The 24,236-nt window shown below is 37.9% G+C and overlaps 2 protein-coding genes across 8 annotated transcripts; both read right to left on the bottom strand.

Moving 5' to 3' along the window:
* Positions 1-9: 9 nt before the first annotated feature.
* Positions 10-15,072, bottom strand: LOC103378170 (serine/threonine-protein kinase DCLK1-like). 3 transcript variants are annotated; one of them, XM_017032253.2, is made up of 16 exons: positions 14,620-15,072; positions 13,156-13,528; positions 12,236-12,582; positions 7,438-7,537; positions 7,155-7,274; positions 6,941-7,035; positions 6,586-6,673; positions 5,915-6,084; positions 5,631-5,750; positions 5,386-5,532; positions 5,001-5,134; positions 4,823-4,900; positions 4,617-4,713; positions 4,443-4,523; positions 4,235-4,348; positions 10-3,003 (listed from the first exon to the last, which is right to left on the bottom strand). In XM_017032253.2, exons 2-16 carry the CDS (start codon positions 13,514-13,516, stop codon positions 2,821-2,823), a joined length of 2,235 nt encoding a protein of 744 aa, XP_016887742.1. In that variant the 5' UTR covers positions 13,517-13,528; positions 14,620-15,072; the 3' UTR covers positions 10-2,820. The 3 variants fall into 3 exon arrangements, with proteins under 3 accessions (XP_016887742.1, XP_008307504.1, XP_016887743.1); XM_008309282.3 differs by having other exon boundaries at positions 13,156-13,531; positions 14,620-15,071; XM_017032254.2 differs by lacking the exons at positions 12,236-12,582; positions 13,156-13,528; positions 14,620-15,072 and adding an exon at positions 9,764-10,151.
* A 597-nt stretch (positions 15,073-15,669) lies between these two features.
* Positions 15,670-23,963, bottom strand: LOC103378171 (spartin-like). 5 transcript variants are annotated; one of them, XM_008309285.3, is made up of 9 exons: positions 23,807-23,963; positions 21,929-22,748; positions 20,542-20,739; positions 19,619-19,760; positions 18,919-19,113; positions 18,673-18,831; positions 18,213-18,303; positions 18,046-18,080; positions 15,670-17,413 (listed from the first exon to the last, which is right to left on the bottom strand). In XM_008309285.3, the coding sequence occupies exons 2-9, from the start codon at positions 22,742-22,744 to the stop codon at positions 17,334-17,336; spliced, it is 1,716 nt and encodes a 571-aa protein (XP_008307507.1). In that variant the 5' UTR covers positions 22,745-22,748; positions 23,807-23,963; the 3' UTR covers positions 15,670-17,333. The 5 variants fall into 5 exon arrangements, with proteins under 5 accessions (XP_008307507.1, XP_024910852.1, XP_008307505.1 ...); XM_008309283.3 differs by lacking the exon at positions 18,046-18,080 and having other exon boundaries at positions 17,203-17,413; XM_025055083.1 differs by lacking the exons at positions 18,046-18,080; positions 23,807-23,963 and adding an exon at positions 23,549-23,788 and having other exon boundaries at positions 17,203-17,413.
* Between the last annotated feature and the right edge of the window lie 273 nt (positions 23,964-24,236).

Genomic DNA, 24,236 nt, shown 5'->3' with positions numbered 1-24,236 from the left:
GTCGACTCGTTAAGTTTCTTCACTTTTATTCCCGCTCTTTGTTTGTTTAAAATCATGTTGTTGCTTTTTTGAACACGTTTAATTGTTCAATGTGCTTTTTCCTCTCCTTCCGTCTCCCTGAATACATTCTCACATAAATAAAGTATGAACAACAGTAGGACAACACCAGATGCAACATTCACTGACGTTCGTTATTGTTAAACTGTACAAATGCAATTTAGTTTTTCCACACGATGAAACCAAACAAATAATCTTTCTGCATTTTGTCTGATTCAGTCATTTCTATTCAAATGATTGGGGCCATAAAAATGAGTAAGTGTTTAGTAGAGAATGCCTTCAAAATATGTGCTACTTCCCTTTAATTCTTACTATTGGTCACTATATAAATATCCATATTTAATGTATATCTTCATGTGTGTTATTGTGGGTTACCATTCACTGAAAATGTTTTTGTCAAAACACAAACATATGGAAAAGCATTTTTAACAAAATTATAAATAAAATATTTTTGCCAGAAATAGCTAGAAAATAGCCCCTGATTGCTACCTTTGATTACCAAAAGATAAAATAAATTAAACATATTTGGGTAAAAACACCCAAAAACAAAACAAAACTTAGAGTATTTAAGACTGTGTCTTAGCAGAGATTAACCCATAAATAAATAACCAAAAACAACAATAATAAAACAAACTGAGCTGACCCTAATCAAGTACATAAAGAAAAAAATAGTAAATTATTGGCCAAGCATAAAGCTAATTAGGCCCAGAACTATGTCAAAAGGAGAATGTTTTGCAAAAACAAATCGAGATTATTCCTAAAATTCCTTTTGACTTTGTTGGCAGATTGAGGAGTGATTTAAAGGTGTGTTTTGGTGCTCAAACAGTAGATAAAGACACATGTGAAACAGTTACAGACCAGAGAAAATATTCCGGTTGCATATTATGAAGCTCAGAGTCTCTGATAAAGAGAAGAGGACATTCAATTATCTGAGTACTCTGTAAAATACTACATACAGTTTAATGAGACAGATGTCCTTAAAAAAATGAATATTTGGAAATTATTGGAAGCACTTTACATTCTTTCTTGATCCAGCATTTCATGACACATATTTGTTAGTGTGCTCTTCATAATTGCACTTTTTCCAATAGAATATTTGCACATCGACTAACAACAAAACTGCATTTTAAATGTAAAGTATTTATCATTCTTTTGCTACCGTATTTCATCGATAAATTAAATATATTCAGCAACTTTTGACTTTTCACAACTGTATAAACACAGTACCTGTGTATTTATAGCACCCCACTCTGGAGGGTGTTATAAACACTGTTTAATGCATGACTTGTTCCGGTGTAACGCAGTGGTTTTTATATTTATCTAATCTTGCAACTGGGTTAAAACCTTTTCAACATGATAAAGTTCAGTATTTAACTTTGGAGACTAGCAACTGCCCACAGGGTTAAAACCAGGTGCTTCTGACATGCTGAGTAAAAGGTGAGCTGCCCCGGTGACCCTGGGCACGGCACCACTGATATTTTATAATGCTATATGTCTTTGTACTTATTATACATCTGATAGATTTAAGAACAATGGCACAAAAGGAGTTTTGCTGCTTATAACATTCACTACCAAGTTAGCTGAACTGTGCCTCCAGCTGATTCTTCTTTGTGCTTCAAAGGTAGCTCTGCTGCCTTTTGACTACATTACTGTCACCTGCTGGATTACATTTTTTTTTACCATTTAACATTCTCAATATCTCCACCTGCAAAACAGTGGATAATAAGAAAAAACAGCCAGGGGGCAGCACTGTTGCAGTAGCTGCATTGGCTAATTATAATACTTTTTATTTGTACATTCTTTGTACTCCACTTTTAACATAAATCACCAAATTATGTCTACAAAGTGGTGACACTGGTAACTGGTAAGACAAGTTCAGCTCTGAGCAATAAACGTTACGTGTAGATTTTTTTTTGTTCTAACTACTGTATGTGTGAGTTGTATTGTTTTGGGTTTGTTTTTTTTAACCAGTTTTCTATCGCAGTCCAACAACATGCAGGTTGGGAATACAATTAAATGGAACACTCAGTTAATGCTGTACTTGCCTTTGCCTGGTATTCTCCTGGTAAAGCATAAGGGTTGAAAGATGTACAGTATAGATAGATTCTAAATACTCTGTTTACAGTCTGATCAGCTGATCTGTAGCATGAGGACCACAGAGCAGTTCAGAGAGGAGTGAAGTGATCACTCTGTGATCCCAAAGGAAATGTGATGTAATCGTTGCTAAAGTATAAAAAAACAAACATCTTCCCCTGTATTACGTTTACTTGGGATTATATTAACTGATCATGATAAATGGAGGTGTGGATGTAGATGTAAAAGACATTCTGTCTCTGTACAGTATGCAGCCCTGTGATGGACAGCTGACCTGTCCAGGGATTACAACATTTTCACTCCCTCAGTGACCCTGAAAATGATGGAAGGATGAAGTGATGCCTGATTGAAAACAGGCTACTTTTCCTACAGTACAAGTTCTAACCAGCAGATGGGACTAGATCACTACCTTAGACTAAAACCTACAGTGCAAAGTAAGAGACTGATTCAATTTGCCAAATCAAAGAAAGTCATACTGTAAAACAGAGTACATGTTGCATGCTGCTCCAGAGAGATCTTTGATCATGTCATGATCGTGCCCTTTAACTGATCAGCGTTGTTAATATTCAAACAGACAAGACAAATAAAAATATTTAAAAGTCATCAGACAAACCAACTTATCATATCAGGGTTTGCCTTTTTTTTAGCTTGTTTCATAGAAAAAATGTTTTAAAATGGGGATACAGGTGACCTGACTGTGTCAGCTGAACTTTGGGAACAGTCTTCAGACTCAGAGTTGATGTCAGCAGGGGAGAGGCCATGACTTACGTAGGAACCGTGTGGAAGAAGGGACTTTACATTCTGATAGCGTTGTTCTCTTAAACCCTGCTGCTCCTTGTCAAGGGGCGTGGTCTGAAAGAAGAAGAGAGGGAAACAGAGGCAGAGAGGAGAAGTGAGATTATAAGAACACTGTAACTTCAAACAAGCCAGGAGTAATCCCAGGAAAGGTGTCACGACACAGCAGGAGTCTCAAACCCAGGTCTGACACATATATGGTATACTGGGGCATATATGGTATACTGGTCTGACACATATATGGTATACTGGGGTACATTGGAATTCACTTCCTATGATGCAATGTAATTCAATTTTTGTAGTATTTTGGAACACACATACTGTACATTAGTACCTATGTCACTCACCTACTTAACACAGTGATAACATCATAATGTAGGACATAAAAACATCAGAAGAGTCTGACTTACACCTGAGAGCCATTATGAAGGGCAAAAAGTTCCCAAAAAAAGAAAGTGAATGTAGCACAATCTAATGTATGGTGTAAAAACAAAGCTGCTCATTTCTACCATCCACATGGTAGAACAGGTTGAACACTTACTTCCTTTTAATCTGGTCTCCTGAAATAAATCTACCTGCCATCTGTTCCTAAGGTCTGCCAGGTCTTATTTTTATTTTTACCAATAATGTCCTTACACTCATGTTCCTGTTACTGTACCTCGACATATTTTACACTGACTATCTGTGCACCCTTTACTAATTTTTTAAAAAAATTCATCTTGACGGAGGAGAACATCCCCCTTGAAAAAGAATTCTGTCTCACGCACAGTTCTCAAGCAATCGCAACCATTGACCATAGTATAACTAGGGTTTTATCACATAAGGTAATGCTGGCTAGCTTAGCCTGGTTTGTTTTTATTTTTGCCCTTAATCCATCTCACGCGTATTGGTCCCAGGCGCCATCATGTGGATGCTTGTAGAATTGCAGCAGGATTTTGTGGAGGCATCTGTTTAGAACCATTTAATGTTTATCGTAAACATCGATATTTGCTGCCAGTTTATCGATAACGTGCAGCAAGGCGAAATTTCGAGATATATGGTAGCATTGCTAGCCTTAATATTTACAATGTGAAAAACACACCATGTACAAAAAAAAAAAAACATTTAACCCTGACTTACAGTACTACTTCACCTAGACATCTCTATTTTTTAACATGTTGGTTTCATCAAAAGCAGAAATAACACTTGGTTCCCTTTCAAGACTTGAACTGAGGTCATATATGAGCCACAGCCAATCACCTCGACTCACTTTCCCTTCAAACTGAAGTAGTGAAAGACGAGTCCTTACTGTAATAACTGACACGCCTGCTGAGGGGCTGTTGGTCTTGGCTCCAGTGTTGAAGTGTTTCTTGACTTTCTCAGCCACAGACAGCTGCTGCTCATTCTCTGACACACTCTCATCCTGCAAAAAAACAAGAGCAAAGTTTCCTCATTTTATTTTCATCATCTCTTTATAAATATACACACATGCTGGTTGGTCAGGGGGCTGAACCTACATTGATCCAGGGGTGATCAAGAACCTGAACGGCTGTGTATCTCTGATCCACGTCTACCTGCAGCATCTCACTGATCAGACACTGAAAACAGTTTTCAAGAGCAATTAATAAATGGACATTTTCAAAACAGTTTAAAAACATGACAACTGAAAATTATACTTTTTATAAACACACCTTGGCTGAATCAGACACACTGTCCCAGTATGCTGCAGGGAAATCCAGTTCACCCTTTAAAATCTGTTCAAAGAGGGACTCCTGATCTTTACCACTGCTGCAATGAACAGAAAACACACATTTGAAACAATGCAAACACGTTTGTTTTTGGAAATATTAAAAAAAAGATTATGTAAAGGTGAAGGTTGAATATGTGGAGGACATACCCACAGAATGGAGGAAATCCACAGAGCAGTATGTAGGCAATGACACCAGAGGCCCATATATCAACTTTAAGGCCATAACTGTAATGATGGATCAGTAAGAAGGGTTTATGATTCAAAGATTTATTGTGAAATTCTCTTATCTTATCTACATTTATTTTATTTAGATTTTCAAACTCACCCAGTCTCAGCAATGATCTCTGGTGCTACATAAGTGGGCGTTCCACACATCGTATATAGCGGACCATTAACAACAGTGGCCAAACCAAAGTCTCCTAGTTTTAGAGATCGACTCCCATCACTGTGCTCATAGACCTGAAGAAAGTGAACACAGAGTAGCACAAGATTAACATCATGGTAATAAGTTCATACATTTAAATGTATGAAAAATGATTAAATTATAATAATAATTCAACCTGCAAAATAGTCTTCCAAAAATGTAACGTTCCCATTACATTTGTACATGCACATAATATTTAAAAAAATAATATAAAGTTAAACCAGAAATAATTTAAGGTTTCATCTAATTTGGTGAACTATTAGAAGGTAGAATCATGAATACACACAAGCAGGTTTTCAGGTTTGATGTCTCTGTGAACGATGTTGTGACTGTGCAGGTACTTCACAGCACTGGCCAGATTGAACAGCATACAGCTGGCGTCCCGTTCAGTGTATTTGTTGGCGGAGGTGAGAGCATCAAAGAGGTCACCACCCTACAGAAAGAAAACAACAGCAGAGTTATTGATGAATTCAATAAAACGTCTGTATCAGCAGTCGAATCTTTTTGAAGATATCAACTAAATATGTTTACCTTAACCAGCTCCATGACGAGGTAAATGTCACTCTGTGTGTCCATTTCTTCTATTAACAGTATGATGTTGGGGTGTTTGATACATCGAAGGAGTGACACCTCACTCTGAATCATGTGTTCCTGCGTAAGAAGACAAATTTAACAAATACATTTATGTACTAAATAGTAAATATAAAAAAAAATCCAGTTCAACAGTTCACTGCTGACCTCAGCCACCAGGGGGAACACTACTGTATAGTGACTCGCTATCTTGGATTTCTGCCATCAAACATGCATGACCTCACCTTTCCTCTGCATTTCTCTTTGCTGATGATCTTCAGTGCAAATTCTTGTCCACTGGACTTCTCCACACACTGCCTCACAACAGCAAAATTGCCGTTACCCAAAATCCTCCCCACTTTGTACCTGTCCCCAATAGAAGCCGGGACTGGACCATGGTCCTCTAATGTATCGCCTGGGGGTCAAAATAAAATATAAAATAAATATATGAAATAAAATGACTACTGGTTTCAATTTACTCAAAATGTACTAACTCTGTGTTTTCCCTGGGTCTGTTTAGTTGAACACAACACTGATATACTTGCAGGAATTGAATGAAGCCAAATAAGATCTTCTTCAACAGCTGACTATCACTTTTTAGCTTCATAGCCATCTACTCCCACCTAGTGGAAGAGTACTTGATTGTTCTATCTGTCTGTGTAACAGATAAATGACAGCAAATTATTTTAAGTAAATAATAGTTCCTGTTCTATTGTTGAATATATCACCTAGCAGTTGTTTGATTCCCACTTATGTACTTTATCTTAGAATGAACCCTACACACAACCTTTCTAGAAGCAACTGTAAATGCAGTATATTTGTGTGACAAGCACATTGTACAAAAAAAAATCAATTTGAATTGCTATAGAAGTATTATAAATCATTTGGCAGTTTATATTCAGGATTGTGGTCTTGCCTTCACTGCCAGGTCCATCTCCTTCATCCATTGAGCTACAAACTTTAGTAGAAGCCAAAGAGAGTGAGGAGCCACTGTGCTGAGATCCCTGGGGGAGAGAGAGAGAGAGAGAGAGAGAGAGGTCACGCACAAAAGAAGATGAAGACGACTATAAAAGACTATATAGACTATACTTAGATATTATCATTTATGTTTTTAGAATTTAAAATGCTGGCAATTATACAACACCACATTAACAGTGTATCTCGACTGTACGAGGTGTGTTGCTGGTTTTGTAAAGCAAATGTAAGTAAACGTCTGCGCACACTTTATGTCAACAGATCGTCATCTAATTACAGAAATATTTTTGAAATACCTGTCGCCTTCTGAGGCTGGCTGGACTGGTTGGAGAAGGACTCATAGACTTCCCAGATCGTGGTGTTGATAGTGGACTCCCCACAGTGCCGTTAGCTGGACCATAAGTAAAAATGTATGAAAATTAAACGTACTTTTTTTTTGTCAGGCCACTGAAAAAGAAAAGAACAAATCTTTATTAATCTATTTATTACATTTCTTAGAGAACAAGTTACCTGTCCCAGTAGATGAGGGAGATTTGCTTCTGCGAGAAAACCCACCACCTCTTGGTGAAGAAGAGCGAGCCATAACAAACGGAAGGCGTCCGTATGATGCAGACTTTGACACTCTGCATTCTATTAATGAAAGACAATTATACACAATGCAGTTCTGAAGACGCCATAACAATATGACCCACATCAAATTTACTTACATTTTTACTGTATACAGTTGCCATAATAAAAAGATTAACCTGCCAGTCTACTTAAGATCATTGTAAAATTCTTTATGTAGACTCACCACTTTCATCCAGTCTGAAGTCATCCTGGTAACGAAACTTCTCTGGGCCACAGGCGAAGAATATATCATCATCTCCGAAAAAGTCTTGAAGGCAGGTTACCTGGAAAAGAAACATTTGTAGACTTGCTTACAGTTAACTGTATAGAGATTTTTTTTTAATTAGGTAACTTGATTTTGATTTTCTCTTATGCCCAAAATCAGTTAAAGGCAACAGTCCACATCAAGTGTGCTAAAAAAACATCAATCTTCACATCCTTTACAAAGTATTTTATGAAACTACCAAAAAGGACATTGTCCCCACAGTGAGACATTAAGCTTACAGAACGAGCGAGTGTGCACAGAGACGTGCAGCTGTCATCATGGCAGACTCAGAGGATGTCATGAATAAATGAAGATGTTGATAATGTCCTAATCTTCCGCTGAAAAGCCTAATTAATATGTTTAACAACAGCAGAGTGCCACATAATGTACATTTATTGATGTCCTGCGATTGATTGTACATTCAGGTCATGGTTTATATAGAAGACATTGTGAATAAGTAATGTTACTGTAAAATTAAACAAGGAAGGATGGACTGTCAATTATAAAATAAATCACAAAACAAATGTGTTTTCAATGTGTATGTTAAAAGGTATCATAGAACGTTGAATAAAACTCTAAACCTGGCAAAAGTCATGTATACTTCTCTATGCATGAGAGCAAACAGTCTAACTGTGGTAACCTGAGTTTGTTTATTATTAAATTACACCGTCATCACAACATCCCAGTCCAATTCCTAGAGGGGAAAAACAGGAAGTTTTCACAGAATTCCTGGAGGGGAAAAACAGGAAGTTTTCACAGAAATAACTGCATTTTATATTATCTGCAAAAAACACCGTCTCCACTGCCTATTAGCCTTTAAACATACAAATCCTATATTTTCTTTTCACTATCTCAAAACAACATACTGGCCAGCCAACGGCTGCCAGGGCAGAATCAGACTGCTGATGTAACCAGAGTCCACAGTATGGACAAATGGCTGGGTGTTGCCTGAAGGATAAATGGAAACAGTTTTGACAGAGTGGACTGTGGAGGATTAATGGCACGATAGCAAATCAACTGTTGTCTGTGTTAACAGGTTTAACACATACATTTTACTATAATTTGACTTCTTAACATGTGTCTCAGCTTGTATTTCTTTATTGTGAATAGAAACCCTACATTCTACTGTAGGCACAGCAAGTGAAAAACTTTTTTATGAGGGTAACTATTGATCAGTAATCCATGACAAACTGACAGTGCTCACAACACAGTACATGTGATTAGATACAACAGTCCAATAATCAGATGTTCTCTGAACGCACATATCCTGGACGATCCATCATCGAATGCACTGGGAAAATATTGACCCTGTCAGATGTCAAACTGTCATTTGTCAATCTCTGAGCCTTGTTCGTGAAACACACAAATGCATAAAACAAATGCATCTGGGATTTCTAACCAAATGTAACCGTGCACTAAACTGGGGATTTGTAATCAGCAGGGACCAGAAAGTCATTTAACCTGTAGCATATGTACTATTGGCTGTTTACGTTGGCTTTTAAGCTAGTTCTTGGTTAGCTTTAATGTTTGTTTGTTCTTTAAACATTACAAATACTGTGCTAATTTGATGACTTGATTATTGGTCTCTGGCAATAATCCATTTCTATTCTGCTTGCTCTATTTCTGAACTTTACTTAAGGTAACGGCTCCTGACAAAATCAAATTTTCATTAAAAAAAAATCAATATGAAAGGAAACAAAACCCAAACTGGAAGTGATGCTTACCGGTGTGATGTTTGAAAATCTATCAATTTTCTCTTTAAAAAAAACGCAATTGTTTCGTATTAATGATTCTTTATGCAAGTCAACCTCAAAAATGTGTTTTGCTGCTTGGGATAAATGATACTGAGCTCCATACATATACAGTTGGCTTATATATAAAGTAGCATAATGGACTGTTTACGACAGACAACAATACAAATCTGTCCCACAGCTTTCCTGCCCAACTGTGGATCTAGACCCCCTCCCCTGGTGACCACTGACATTTGTTATTATGAAACGTCTTGACTCTGTTGGTGTTAGAGAGGCTGGTGGTTAAGCATAACACAATTACAGCCCATCGCCACATCCATTAGTGTGTGCAGTTTGAAATGCCGTGGTGGGAAGTTTCTCAAGAGCCACTGCACTGTGTAGTAAAAATGGTCCCTGTTGTAAATCATTTTTAAATGCATTCAGTCAGTGATTGTGTAAACGTGTTTACATTCACCAAAAATGTACTAGTTTATAGTGTTACCTATACCACTTACCGAAACTGACCTTCTGAGAAGTCATCCTGCTCATCCACTCTCTGTTAAAATCCATTTAATTGTTTTGTTGATTCTACCTCGCATTAGCATTAGCTCTTAGCGTTCCGCGACGCTTAACGGCGCTAACCATATTATCGTATCCTATTTCCGAAACAAACTGCTAATGCTACTACTGACTTAAATCACTTCACCAGGTAGGAACATATATAATAGCGGTTGTTGGGATGTATGATTGCACAATGACCGTCTGTAGGCGGGGTTTTGCAAAAGGTGCATTCTCTTCATTTCCGGTTCATGTGAGCGCTGCAGCAGTAAGCAACAGACGTATACATACAGAAAATAATAAAAAATGTTGAAACAAACAAACAAACAAATAAATAAAATCTAAACTATAAACTATATAAACTAATTAATGAATTAACGCATCAAAATACCCAGCCCTAATACTTTCTCATGGATCCATAATGCAGCAGTTATCAGACCCGACTAACCCATATGCCTTGCACACAGAAGGTCCTTGGTTTGAGCCCCAGAGGAACCACATATAGTATATGGCGCCTCCTGTGCCAGTCTGTGTTGGTTGCAGTCTCACTCTGTGAATTTCTTCATTGTGGGACAAAAAATTAATTTTTTTCTCGATTAGGAACACCATGATTGAAGCTGAATATGATGCTCAGTAACACTCAAGATCACATCATTTCAAAACGTTAACAGCTGCTTGTTTAAGATCAAGATCACGTCATTTCAAAACGTTAACAGCTGCTTGTGAAATTGTTCATCTTCAGCATTCTTGATTTATAGGAAAGTACATCCAGTCTAATTAAATGTCTGGTTTGTGCTTCCTAAGATAGCTTTAAGGATTAGTGGTATCAGATTCGTTTTGTTGGCAAAACAATGTTTATCTGTTCTCAAATAGGCCCCTGACTCTGCCCTGAGCCAAGGACATGGTGAAGCTGACAGAGCAATCGCTGCATCTATCAGCATTTTATTACACTTCACCTACAGTCTTTACATCACTGCTGCACCGCTCTGCTGCAGAGGCTGTTCCTTAGCAACTCGCATAGAAAACAAGATTGCCATAGAAACCACAGGAAGAAAAGGGGGCTGTGATTTTCTGATAGAGAAACTGATGACAGTGCAAGTAAAATGTGTTTCTGAGTCTGATTCATAAATATATGTAGTGCAAGGAAGGCAGGAAGTACAGTGGGCTTTTACACAGGACCCTCAGTTAGAGAATGAGAGAACAATAGAAACAAAAAGAAGGATTTCATGATCCATATTGCAGAGTTTTTGCCAAGAAATGATTGGGTTTCAACTGTGACAGTGTTGACATTATTACAGATTATTCAAACCAACCATTTTAGTCACTGTTTTATATGGAAATATTGGGGTTTTTTTTGGTCTGTCATCCTCCCTTAAAAATACAAACACAGTGCCACAGTTTGAGCCAAAACAACTCTAGAGTTGGATTAAAGCCATGGCTTTGTTTCTGCTCAATCCTGGAGACTACATTCACTTCTTATAAATGCACTCTGCAGATTCCAGTCACCACTCCTAAATCTGTAAAGTCTCTTCCCATAACTGTCCTCTGAACAATTTTCCAAACATCAATCTGTGTCAATCGTCACTACACTAATGTATACGCTTTTGAGAAAAGGGCACAGGATAATGGTACTGTTTCATGTAAAGACATGAGTTTACAAAGTTGCAATCATTTTGCAAATGCGTTTTGCATCAGAGAACAGAAGAAGAAGCTCACACTCAGAAGCTGAAGCTTGTACTCCCACTGTGTTTCCTCGGCTCTTTGCTGTGGAAGATATCTGATGCACAGCATTAATAGAGATTTGAAGGCAATGATATCGCGTCTCAGTTTGAGGAGCACAGTCAACATGACCTCGCAAAACATTATATTCCTAAATTAATTGGTGTTTCGCGGATACAATCAAAGCATGAGCAAGTGATATTGTACTGTATAAGTGAATTTAATGGTTGTATTTGATTTCATCATGACTTGCAAGACTGTCTTTACCGAGAGAGATGATGTTACACATTTGTCCGTGTTTGTGTCAGTCTTTCTGTTCAATTCTTGCTATTTTATGGATTAGGCCAGGATGAAACTCTTTAAGACTCAGAATCGAAATACACGTTTCTAATGAATGTTCTTATATGAACTTTTAACCATGCCAGATGGAAAGCATATTAACACCATATAATTGACATGCGAAGAAAATATAAAGGATTCAATTGAGATTCTGAAGATTTACAAAAAAAAAATTTAGTAAACCTTCATCATTTTACCACAGATTTCTAACCAAGCAAATGCATTTCCATTGTTGCCATAACCCAAAGCTGATGTTCACTAATATATAGAACACATTGTTGCAAAAACCCAAAGCTGATGTTCACTAATATATCAGCTCCTGCTCAGTAGGACAGGATCACAGTAGGATTGTAAAATTGCTTAACACTCACCATTTTTCCGTCAACGGTAAACAGCCTTTTAACTGCTCCAGAATCCAGCTTAATGACATCGGTAATGTCGCTCATGACTTGCTCAAAGGAGTGGGCAGTCTTCTTGTTGAGAAGGATCCGTATCGCTTTCCGTGGCTTTACTCCACTGCGGACAATGGTTACCAGTTTTGGCCTGATGAAGTCCTTGCCCTCTTTCGTTTCTGTGGCTACAGCCTTACCGCTCCCGAGAGACGATGGGTCACGGGAGCCAACGGCAGTTTTAGCACCAACCGACCAGTTGGGGTTGACATTCTTTGTATATTCCAGTGTCTTGAATGGCTCTATAGATGCACACACGTAGCTCTCGCCTGCAGAGAAATGAACAAACTGATGATTAAAGACTTAAATGAGCTACAGGTCGATTTAGGCAGGAGAAGGAAACACTCTCCTGTCCTACAGTGACTTTTGATCTTCTGGAAACTTCCTGTGTTGGAATCAGCCATCTTTTCTCAGATAGTTGGTTGGTAACTGAGAGATGGAGAGTTTGACACTGGACTTCTTGGTTTATCTGTGTCTATAATGAAACTATTGCAGCTCTTGGGCACTGGAGAAAATGTTTACTTTTTCTTACCAGCATAGTTTCTATGAAAAAAAGAATAGATAGATAGATAGAAAAAAAAGTAATTTTATTGTGTTGTATGTAGGATTCTACTCGGGGACGCTGTATCTCTTTCGATATCCTCGCTCTATATACTGCACATTCAGGTCTCTTTTTGTAAAATTCCAGTCAGCATACTTCCATGAACCCCAAACTAGTCTACATGATAGATAAATAGATAGACAGATAGATAGATGGATAGATAGATAGATAGATAGAAAAGAAAAAGAAATTTAGGAATGCACTGCATAGTAGACTATAGGTTTGTGGGACCTCTGCTCACCCTCCACAAACTGGTCCATGTTGGTGATCCTGGTCATCCCATCAATAGTGTATATGGTTCGTACTCCTTGAGGTAAGTTGACATTATCCGACAAAGCCCTGGTGAGGTCAGCCAGAAGGGCTTCCAGAGTCCTGAACCTCTCCTGAGAAATGGCATAAACTATCCCTTTAAAGTAGCGGTCACCATTGCGGTAGAACCGGATCTTCTTGGCCTTCTTTTCTAAGCTAAGTGCCTGCAATGTTCTGGTCCTGTACAGGCTGCAGTGAGCGCTGTGAGTGGGACTGGGGAGCCCGTTCCCTCTGGAGCCTCGTCGAGTGTATCTCAGAGCCTTGTCACGCTCATCAAAGTGTTCCAGCTCCATGACTGTGGGCTGCTGCTACAACGTGAATAACACAGAGAGCACATGACATTTACATGACATCAGAGCTGAAAATCAAACAAGGAAATCTGAATTTTGGTGTTGGAATTCCTAAAGAAATGTTTGTGTTATTAATAATATCATTGTTGTTAATATTACTAATTTATTCATTCATTGTCTAATGCTTAACCCTTTGAAGGATATTAGCTGTCAATGGGCAAGGGCAGGATACAACCTATGGTCAATTTAGAATGTTTGAACAACCTACTTCCTTGAAGCGGATACTTAGTCCCAGTTTTACATTTCAGAAATAACCACCTGTAAAAGTGAGCCAACATTTTAGAAAATTTAGAAGATTGAAATCTAAAATTGCTCATCTGTTATACTGGATTAAAAAAAAAGAGACTATGTTTATTTGACTATGGCCCAGTCAAATATTTTACTAATAGACATTCTAGAATATTGTGATTCAAAAGTATCAGATGAGGAGGATAGAGATGATGTACAGTCAAAAAGCAAAACACATAAAGAAATAATGATGATTCTTAATCATGACAATGATGACTCATTACTTTGTATATCTATGTAGGACATGTTCTGACTTTTATTCAAAAATACATAATTCTTTCACACCTGCTGTAGATATTAACATTTGAATGTTTATGATTTTAATATATATGATATAATGTATTTTATTTTATTGTAAAAAAAAGTCCATTGCTGCTATTGTTTTAAATAATTTCATACAATGCAATAAATATCAATATGTTGAGATCTGCAGGAGGCTCAGTTGTCATTTTGTAAGGTTAATAAACATAGAGCTCATTTTTGGACAATTGTATGAACTGCTTTTCAGTTGAACATGTTTTAATTCTGCTGCTGCTGCTACTGAAACACAGGATTGCATGGCAGTGACATGTCACACCCATTTCATGCTGCTGTGCCTCAATGCTAACATGTAGCCTTTGAAATTCACATGCATTTTGGGCCAGAATGATCCAGCCTTATATATAAAACACAACTAACAGGGGATTGGCTGAAGGCTTACTGGAGACAAGATAACAGTTTGTGGACATGCAGAGTGTCCCTGTTGTGGTGACACTTACCTTATGTGGTGAGGACAGAATGGTTTTGTGTCTGTAGCAGGAAGTGGCGTCTCAGTGGATGGTGTGTTCATCTGAAGCTGCAGATGAGCCGTGCATCCCTTTGTTACTGCTCTAGGTCTGCTGCGGCTACTCAGCGTGCGTGCGCGCGCCAGCGTGTGTGCACGGAGGAGGAGGAGGCAGGGCTGGGTAGCTGCTGATGGGCTCCCACACCCTCCTCACTCCACACCACCTCTCTACCATTGCAGTAATTTACACTGGACCACAATGCATGTCACCGCAGGTCCGTTCACGTAGTGCGACCCCTGGTGCGCAATGAGGTGACACGCCTTCAAGCTGAAACAAACATGTATAATTTTAATCTAGGGCAGAATCAAATTCACCATTGTTAGTGGTGCACATTTACAACATACAGTATGTAGCACTGTGATATACCAGGGCCTGCCCCAGCTCCGCCTATGTCAGGTCTGATTGGCTCCAACCTGTATTCAGCAGCATGTATTCATTTTAAAAATAATTATTATTAACAAGGTATTGACGAGTACATAACTTCAAAACAATAATATTGAAAACATTGTGAATTCAATTACAAAAATTATTTAAAATATAAACCCAAAATATTGGGTAAAATATTAACTCAGAGGCTTGAGGAGATCTTTTCCAATATGTAAAATCAGAAGAGCTTTTCATATCAAACATAATTGTTGTGTCCTTCTGCTCAGGTGGACTACAATCAGACAGTAACTTACAAAAAGCTAAGTTCTTGGTGAAGACCAAAGGAAGAAAAACAGCCACCAATCCGATAAGTAATGCTCGTCCTGGAGTTTGTTAAATAGGCCTAAAATATAAATATAAATCACTAAGTTTATACATTATTTGGGCTTTTACTGTTTAATTGAAGACCAAAGAATAGCACGCGCTCTAAGGCCCCCGTGTGTTTGGATTTTCTCTAGCTAACTCCCGCGGTCAAGCATGTCCATGTAGGACTGAGTGGGCAGGGATAGATCGATGAATCTGGGCTATAGATCCTAAGAGAGAGAAAGAAACCCCAAATATTCTCAAAGGCTTATTCTTTATTTGTTTATTAGTGAAAGTCCAATTATTTAAGATTGCAAATAAATGTCAACAGAAAAACACTTAAGACATTTACGTTTTACGACGTGAACATTCAAAGCTTGAGTAGGAAAATAAGACAAAACAAAATTTCAACAATAAACTCTAAACATGCATCTGGTTTTAAAGTTATATCTTTGCTCATTATCCTGCACATTCATAAATGTCAGTGAAATCCAGTGTTTTATGTCCAAATCTATAAATAGTAATGACATATGTAGAAGTAATTAAACAGACAACTCGACAGGGTGTTCATCCAACAAAAGTAATCCACAGGTTATAGAATAGTTCAAACTCAAACTTTTTTAAGTTTACATTCAATATTTTCTTAGTCTATGGTTCCTTCATATTTTGCATACAGAGAAAATTACAGAGCAGCTCGGTTTGATACAGTTAAAAACAAAACTAAACTCTTCTTTAACATTAATTTATATTTCACTCTTTATTCAAACCCCTGCTGAAAGACAGGCATGTTAGAGTGCATAGTTTATTAACACAGAACAGCCCATAGATGTAAAGTATAAAGGGCTGTGGCAGTAGCAGCGACAAACTGAATATTTGTAATGTTTGTGGTCTGAAATTTGTAGTAAAAACTGGGTTGTTAAATAATGTTGTAACCACCCATACTTCATATTTGCTGAAATTGTTATTGGACTGAAATGTAAAAGGTTCAACTGTTTTCCAAAGCTCTCTATATCAGCTCACATCCTTACGGGTCTATTTTTTATTAGAGAGGCTTTATTCAAAAGAAAATGTAAGAAGTATCTTAAGGCTGATGAGGCTATGTTTAAGCTGTGTCCTTCTGTCAGTGTACATGTTTGTAGCCAGGTGTAACAAAAACTTCTCCCTACAGTATTTGTTCCAGTATGTTTTTAGATTATAAACCAATTGGTGCCATCTTACCAAAAATAATTAATAATAATAATTAACTGTACGAGCCCCTCAACCAATGAGAATAGATAACAAAGATTTTAATACTACAAACACACTCAGGTTTGTTAAGGTCATGAATGGAACCGCAGCCCACTGAGCCTGATCTGCTGTAGCTGTATTCAACTGTGAGTTTGCCGAGTGAGAACACGTTACTGAGATCAAAAGTATACTGTAGAAGGTCACTTCAAAAATGTCAACAATTGCCCCCTTGTGGGCTTAGGACATATTACAGTGTTGAGTCAAACGCTTTATGATTTAATCAAAAGTAGATATAACTTTAATTCCAAGGTTGAGAAATGATTAATGAATAAACTATTTATTTATATAATTTAGATTAATTGTAAATAGAATCTTTCTCCATATTTTAAATAAATATGTCACTTTGTGATATTAAGCTAGGATAGAAATTATATGAATAAAAATATTGGTCCATTTTAGATGAAGTCCTTCATATTGAATATAGATCATTTGATACAAACGTTAATAAATATATATTAAGTATTATTACTTTGCGGGGTGTTGAAGAAAATCTACGGTCTCCTACTTCTTCTTTTTCTCTCCTTGTTTTCTTTCCTCCTGTTTCTCCTGTAGTTTCTTGGTATGATCTTCCAGAATGGCCTTGGCCGTACTCTTCCCCGTCTTTTTGACCACAGCTTTGACTCCTAGGTTGTCTATGTTGAAGGCAGTGATTCCCACATTGATGGCGGAATTGACGGCGTGGTCGGTGGCTTGTCCTGCAGCGGCTCCATATCTTCATCACGAGTGTTGATTAACACAAGGGTCAGAGAAGGGGGCGGAGGGTTGGAGGGGAGAATTGATCAGTACAGTGCAAGGAGATTGAGGATTAAAAAATGAAACCATGCCCTGAAGGAATTTTACACATGCACAATTATAGATTAAGAAAGTTTGACAGCCTTTAATTAACATTTTTTTTGTGAATTACAAATACAGGGATGTGCAGCAGAGTTGCTTATTTAAAGTATTAATTTACTTTAGGATGTTGAAGGCATTTAATTCCTCACCAACTAGTTCTTGTGCAAAATTAGTTTTAACGTCGTACATCAGAATAATGGAACAAGACTTTTTTAATAAAATTATGGGAGAGGGCGACATATCCATGAAAAATCATAGGTTGAGGACGTTGTAAACTTCACTGTTTTGGACACTGTCCTTGTTTCCACAACTCTAACTCTAAGGTCAGGCTTAAATCCCAAACGTGCTGTTGCTGTGATATTTGAATTAGAGACAGTTAGAAGGGAATTTGTGAAGGCAGCAAAAAAGGAGAGTGCAATAACTGAGGAAAAAAACCCCAAGGTTAGCGTGTGATTAATCGCGCCCAAAGTTAATAGGCTGGTAATTATAAGGAAGAGGTACACTTCTCACTATGTGGGTCACGGACATTTTGTAGTCCCCTAAATCTGCAAAGCAAATTGCAAGAAGTCACGTGACACACAGACATTAACATCGTGTCAAGCAGAAAGTCTGGTTAATTCAAATTATTTAAGTGAAGGAGAGTCAGTGAGCCACTGGGGGGAGAAAGGGACACTTACTTGTGTTTTACAGTGGTGACCGTCTCTGAGGCTACACTTGTAGCAATGTTCTTTGCTGCCACCTCCAGTCCAGTCCACATGGTTGCAAAGCCTGAATGAACACAAACAACATTTATCATAGAACTTTATCTGGGATTTGGAATTAGTTATATTTCTGATAAAGGGAAGTGTCAAAGCAATTTTGAAAAGTTTAAATTCAAGAATAAAGTTGTCCAACACTACTTTTCCTATATTTACCCTACAGTGTAACTTTCCTATAATACAACTAGGTTTCCTACTATTCTTTTTTATTAGTTGGACAGAAGTCAACTCATTGTTTTTGTAGTTAGTTAAAGAGATTTGTTGTTCTGCTGTTCACAACTATGTACATCATAGTTATATAGTCACAACAGTCAACTCCTGTCAATCTGCTCTCCCTTCTAAGTTTTAAGGGTAAAAAAGAGAAAGAGTAAATCTCTACCTTGAACTCCACTGGCAGCTACCACCATAGCTCCATCAATATTGGAACGCCCGTCTTTGTCCTTCTTTATTGACTCTGGGATCAGTTTGCCTCCATGATGTTTTACGTGTGGAGCCAACTCTCGACCGACACAGCCAGCAATAGCACACACACCATCCACTGTGGCAACACATTTAAGCACTTAGGAGCAAAAACCCAAGGAACTTCAGTAAAGCAGGTGTATGTAGTGTGTCAACGCTTGGTCACCTAAGAATTGGCTGACTTTGACAGCTCCACCTGTGGCTTGTTTAGCAACATGGAGACCTTTGGAGACGGTGGGGCTGACGTTGGAGGGTTTGTCCTCGGGAGTGATGTGTTCTCTCAGTTTGGAAGCCCCTTTATGGATGGCTTTGCCTGTGTATTCAGCTCCTTTTACCAGGCCCCAGCTCAACCAGGACGCACCTGAAAGGACATTAGTAAATTATGCTGCTCTGGCAACAGGTGCTTCTAAAATCTCTCTTGATCTGTATTAGTCCCATATAAGTCAAAATTTCAGGATCGAACAACAAAAAAGAAAAACAAAGAAAAACCCAACAACTACAGCCCATCCAACCCAATATAAGTCCAAAATACCTAAGTCCAATTTCTTTGTCCAAAATGTCAAACAAAAACACTGTGGCCCATGGTTGGAGGAAGTGCATTGCAAAAAAACAAAATCAGTGATCTGTTTAGTTGTTAATAAGTTGCTTCAAAATGAAGGTCCAAGGTCAGGTTAAGGTTACACCATACAGTAACTGCCTTAGATAATATTGAGGCATATTAAGGTAAGGGGTTGAAAATTCTTCAAACTTTACTGCAAGCTCAAAAGGTTTTTTACAGATTTGTGAGAGAAAAGTGACTACAATCTACTATGTACAAAAAGTGGGTGCTGCACAAAGTATTTGTGAAATACTTGGCCAAGACTCACCTGTCAGGATGCCACTTGCCACTTTTTCACTCCACTCGGGCAGATCCTTATCCTCCTCAGCGGCAGCTGGTTCAATCTCCTCAGGTGTTGTGATAGGCACTTTCTGACTAAGGTCGATGGATGCTGCTGCTTCATCTTGAGCCTGATAATAAAAACATCTGCTGTTGATGGATGTTATTCTGACATTTTGTTCAGTTTAAACTTTATAAATTCTCTGCTGCAAGACCCACGTCACCCTTTATGCCAGAAGTCACACTAAGGGCTTACTTGTTGAAGAGAAATTACTTCCATCACTGGGGAATTCTTTTCTGATCATATTCATGTCATAAATGACCTGCTCTGATTCAAGGCATTTCAATCGTCATCATCATCATGACTACACCGGCAATCTGTCGGATAAAGATCTGAGGTTGTTCTAGCTGCTGCAGATAAGAGCATTAAACCTGACCATTCATGTCACCTGTCTGTTCAAATCCCTGTAATGCTGACACAGGAGTACAAGAGTAAGAGCTCTCAAATGTCTAGTTCAATGAGAACTTCATAGCAACAAATAAATGACTGGAAATCACAGATTATGCAGAACAGTTATTTTTAGTGGAAGAATTACTAACTTTTGTAGTATTTCATTTTACCTGTAGCAATTGATGATAGAACTGAAATAGTTTGACTATGGTCAAAGAGCTGAAGGGAGAATTTCATGTACTTTCTAATATTAAGTGATAAATAGAAAACATTATAACAACTAACAGATATTTGGGTATTAATTAAAGCCCTACTGATATAAAAGCTCTTAATAAGTGTGCTTGATGTCAAACTTTGCTTGTGTATTGTCAAATAAGTTAGCCTCATTGTGTCAGGAAAACCAAAGAGTGTCCCAACTTGAACGAAGTTCAGTTGTGTCAGATCTGCTGGCACTCACTAACCTGAACCCTGAGGTCTGTCATCTGGGACATGAAGTCGTGGAACAGTTCTCTGTCTGCTGCAGGCAGCTCAGATGACAACACCACACCAACGTAATAGCCAGGAGCTGGTGCCATCATGTCCGGAAACATAAAGACGCCAGTGTTACACAGTAATACTGGAGAGTTCATGGCCATGATGGGGTATAACCAGTCACAAACCTGCCAAAAGAAATAAGAAAATGAATGTCAACACAATTTATTGGTATTTTGTAATGCTATGCATAAATAGTGTCTGATTCCCCTAAAAAATGTTGCGTGACAAAGGTTAAAACTTAGCAAAACAAAGTATGTTAACTTTCCATGACATCAAGTCTGCTGAGGTAAACAGAGGTCCATAGATGGACCAAAACATTGGACAGAATGACTGAAAACACCAGTTAGGAATATAGTAGCTGTAACAAAATCTGTAGTTCACATGCCAGCTAAAAGAGCTGATTCTAAAGCATTTTTTTAAAATAGTAGACTAAGCTGAAAAATATGTATTAAATAAATATATTTTTAAAAACCTCAAACATTAGTGGAATAATAATTAAGCCCAGGACAGTAATATTTTTGTAAAAATAAGATATAATATAAATATAAGTACATAATATATTTTTGTTTAAAATAGAAAAAGAAGGCAACAGATCACCTATTAAATATTTGAAAAACATTATTTAAAAGGGGAGGTAATCAGGGAATTACTCTTGCTCATGTGAGTCACACACTGGTAACGAAAGTTGGGGAATTCCCCAGTGAAGACTCAAATTTCAGTCTTATGACCTACTGACAAGTCACAGAAAACAAGACAGAATTGTGTCAACAGCACCTGAGGGTAACTGAGTAAAAGTACACATTCAGTTTCTGGTACAAACACAACAAAAGTAACGTTTAATGCACAGCTTAAGTACTATCTGTGTCCAATTTGGAGTTTTGTCACAGAAGGATGACAACAGTGAAATAAAACTAAAAAAAGACACCAATAGGATTAGAGTACTTAGTCACCACTGCTCACATGATCCTGCCAATAGGGCAAAGGATCACAAAGACGTCTTTCTCTGTCTCTGTCTCCCACTATAGCTGTGTTGCATTAGATTATTGGTGCAGCCTGTAGTTTAACAGTAAATCATGATAATAATAATTGTTATAATTATTATTATGATTTTTACTATTGTAGAAGCAGTTGTAAAAAAAATCCATAATTCAAGTCTGCAAGATAAAGTTGCAATTGGTGACAGGGATATGTCTTTAGAGTTAATAATTTACAAACGTAGATTACACTTTGCACTTCCTCATATGAAAACCAGTAATAAAAGTCAAATTGGAAACAAATGGATGAAACTCATGGGGAGAAGTCGTGTTTCCATACCTGCAGAAAAGCTGGAGGTCGGTTGGTCATGCTGTCAGCGTGATCCTTGGTAAATCTAACCAGCCTCAGGTAACCTGGGTAAGATGGAGCACTTACATGGCCTTCAGGTGTGACAAAGAATATCTGCACACCATGAGGGATGTGCAGCAACTCCTCTGCATCTTCTCCAATACTCTGTGGAGACGGTGAGGCGTTAGATGTGTGACTGTAAAAGTCATCCCCGACCAAAGACATCTCCCCAGATTCTGTTCCATAGGAAATGGACAAGTGACCATTTTCTGCCTGAGGAGTGTAGACTGGAGGTTGTTCAGTTGGGCAGGTAGGCTGTCTGGTAGGTGAAAGAGGATGTCCCACTCCACTATGTGCAGGTAAACCTCCAACAGCTCCGTGAGTTGGGCCTCTAGTGAAGGCTAGGTTTGGTAGAGAAGGCCTCTCTGGGGTTTCTTTGGTTGGAAGTTTTGGGTAAACTGCACCAGACTTGCTGCTGGTGCTCACTGAAGGTACACACCCAGAATCAGTGCTAGTCTCTAGACGGGCCAGACGAGTAGTTATGTTTTCCAGTGTCTCCCGCATTTTCTGTTGCATCTGCCGGGCTGACTCCCAGGAGCTACCGGTGCACTCCTCACCTTGTGATGGAACACTGATGGCCCTAAGAAGGTGTTTTTGCCCTTTTGTGTAGAGCTCTTGAGCCTCAGCCTTGTTTCCAGCTTCATCCGCTGTCAGAGCTTTGTTGATACACTCAAAGGCTCTTTTGTATCCATCTTTAATCACTTCAAGTCTGGCATTGTCGAATGCATCTTGTTTAGCTTCCTCCATCCCCCTGAAACAGCAAAAATTTAAGACTTTAAGGTTTACAACAAGCATTTCTAAATGTTTTAAATGTTGTTGCCCACGCTGTAGCCTTAAAAATTTCTACATCCAGGATCTTAAAAACTTGCTTTAAAATATAAAATTGATATGGAAAAACTTTGTAAGGGGCAGCGGTGACTTAGTGGTTAAGGAAGCGGAGTTGGGTCCGTAGGGTTACAGGTTCTAGTCCACCAGCTGCCAAGCTACCACTGAGGTGCTGCCCACTGTTCACTTTGATGATGGGTTAAAAGCAGAAGTCACATTTCGTTGTGTGCAGTTCACTTTCCTTCCACTTTCGTAATGACTGTACCCAAGAGTCTAGGAGTATGGTAAAAACCGTACACAAACAATAAATGTAAAGTAAAATGTTAGGCCAAAAAAGTAAGGTTGCCTAAGACAATAGTAAAACGTTTCTTAATTGTGAATTAAACAAACAAAAAGATGGTAAGGGGGTAAAGACAGATTAGAAAACAGTACATAAATAGTTGAACACCCTGTCATTATAAGAACGTTGGTAAACATTGTGACTTCTTTCTTATCGATTTCTTATTCATAACGAACCTTTTCCTATCTATCAAAAATCCCTTTATTATATCTATCAGTATGGTAGATTTCTTATAATGGTAATTGGTATATTATTTTAAAAATAAATTGTAATTTACAGATAAACGTAAATAGAATTGAATAGGCAGTTTAATGCATTTTATTATTTTGTATTGTCTCCATACAGCTTTTGTCGTAGAATATCCAAAATAACAAAATATATCTCACCACGTTAACGCAACGCCGTGAACGAGAGGAAGTCATTTTGTTTTTAGTGTGCGCAAGAATATAGGTTTAGTTAGGGCAGTTAATGTGACGAGACTGTGGCAAGGCTGTCTAAGTAACAATACACAATGGATATGTGAAGTAACTATGTTGTAACAATGTGCTGTCATCGTCTGACACCATCAGAAGTGAACCAAACATATGACGACGATAAGTTTTCTCAAAATGACATTAGCGTTAGCTTTAGCAGATCAACTGTACCTGAAATGGAGAAATGTCCAACTGTAAAACTGAAAAACTGTAGGTTGCTGTTGTGTTTATTGATTTCTCCGATGGCTAAAACTGGACCAAAACAGCAAAAGTCGCCTACTTTTGTTGAGAAATTACGTCATGTTCTCTACCGACAATAAAGTTTACCTTTCACATTAAAAGTCCAGTATATTGATTTTCATTGTATTTTCTGAGCTCTTGGAGTAAAGTTTATTGTGAAAACCGGAAAAGAACCGGATGGAACGTAAGAATGATAAGAAGCATAAAACAAAAACACAAGCCGTTGTTTTCCATTCTTTGTCTTTATTTATTTAATTTTTAATACAAACAGTTAATCAAATAAAGACGTTAAACAGAACAGCGTCAGTGACTGTGTTATATTCTTTAACTCAAGGATATTTAACTAATAACTGTTTTCACA

The sequence above is a fragment of the Cynoglossus semilaevis genome, chromosome 4, assembly GCF_000523025.1.
Source record: "Cynoglossus semilaevis isolate Cse_v1.0 chromosome 4, Cse_v1.0, whole genome shotgun sequence".
In the NCBI taxonomy this organism is placed as follows: domain Eukaryota; kingdom Metazoa; phylum Chordata; class Actinopteri; order Pleuronectiformes; family Cynoglossidae; genus Cynoglossus; species Cynoglossus semilaevis.
The sequence above is the reverse complement of the archived record's forward strand: the minus strand, read 5'-3'. Positions and strand labels throughout refer to the sequence as shown.

Bases quoted from the DNA above. Each gene is read 5' to 3' on its own strand.
- LOC103378170 (XM_017032253.2), bottom strand. From the start codon at position 13,516: ATGGAGCTGGAACACTTTGATGAGCGTGACAAGGCTCTGAGATACACT. The intron at 12,583-13,155 runs GTGAGCAGAGGT...ATTTCTCTGCAG, and splicing joins CATGGACCAGTTTGTGGAGG to GCGAGAGCTACGTGTGTGCA. The intron at 6,085-6,585 runs GCAAGACCACAA...TTTGACCCCCAG, and splicing joins AGATGGACCTGGCAGTGAAG to GCGATACATTAGAGGACCAT.
- LOC103378171 (XM_008309283.3), bottom strand. From the start codon at position 22,744: ATGGAGGAAGCTAAACAAGATGCATTCGACAATGCCAGACTTGAAGTG. The intron at 19,761-20,541 runs GTTAGTGAGTGC...TTTTATTATCAG, and splicing joins TGACAGACCTCAGGGTTCAG to GCTCAAGATGAAGCAGCAGC. The intron at 17,414-18,212 runs GTAAGTGTCCCT...CTCGTGATGAAG, and splicing joins GTCACCACTGTAAAACACAA to ATATGGAGCCGCTGCAGGAC.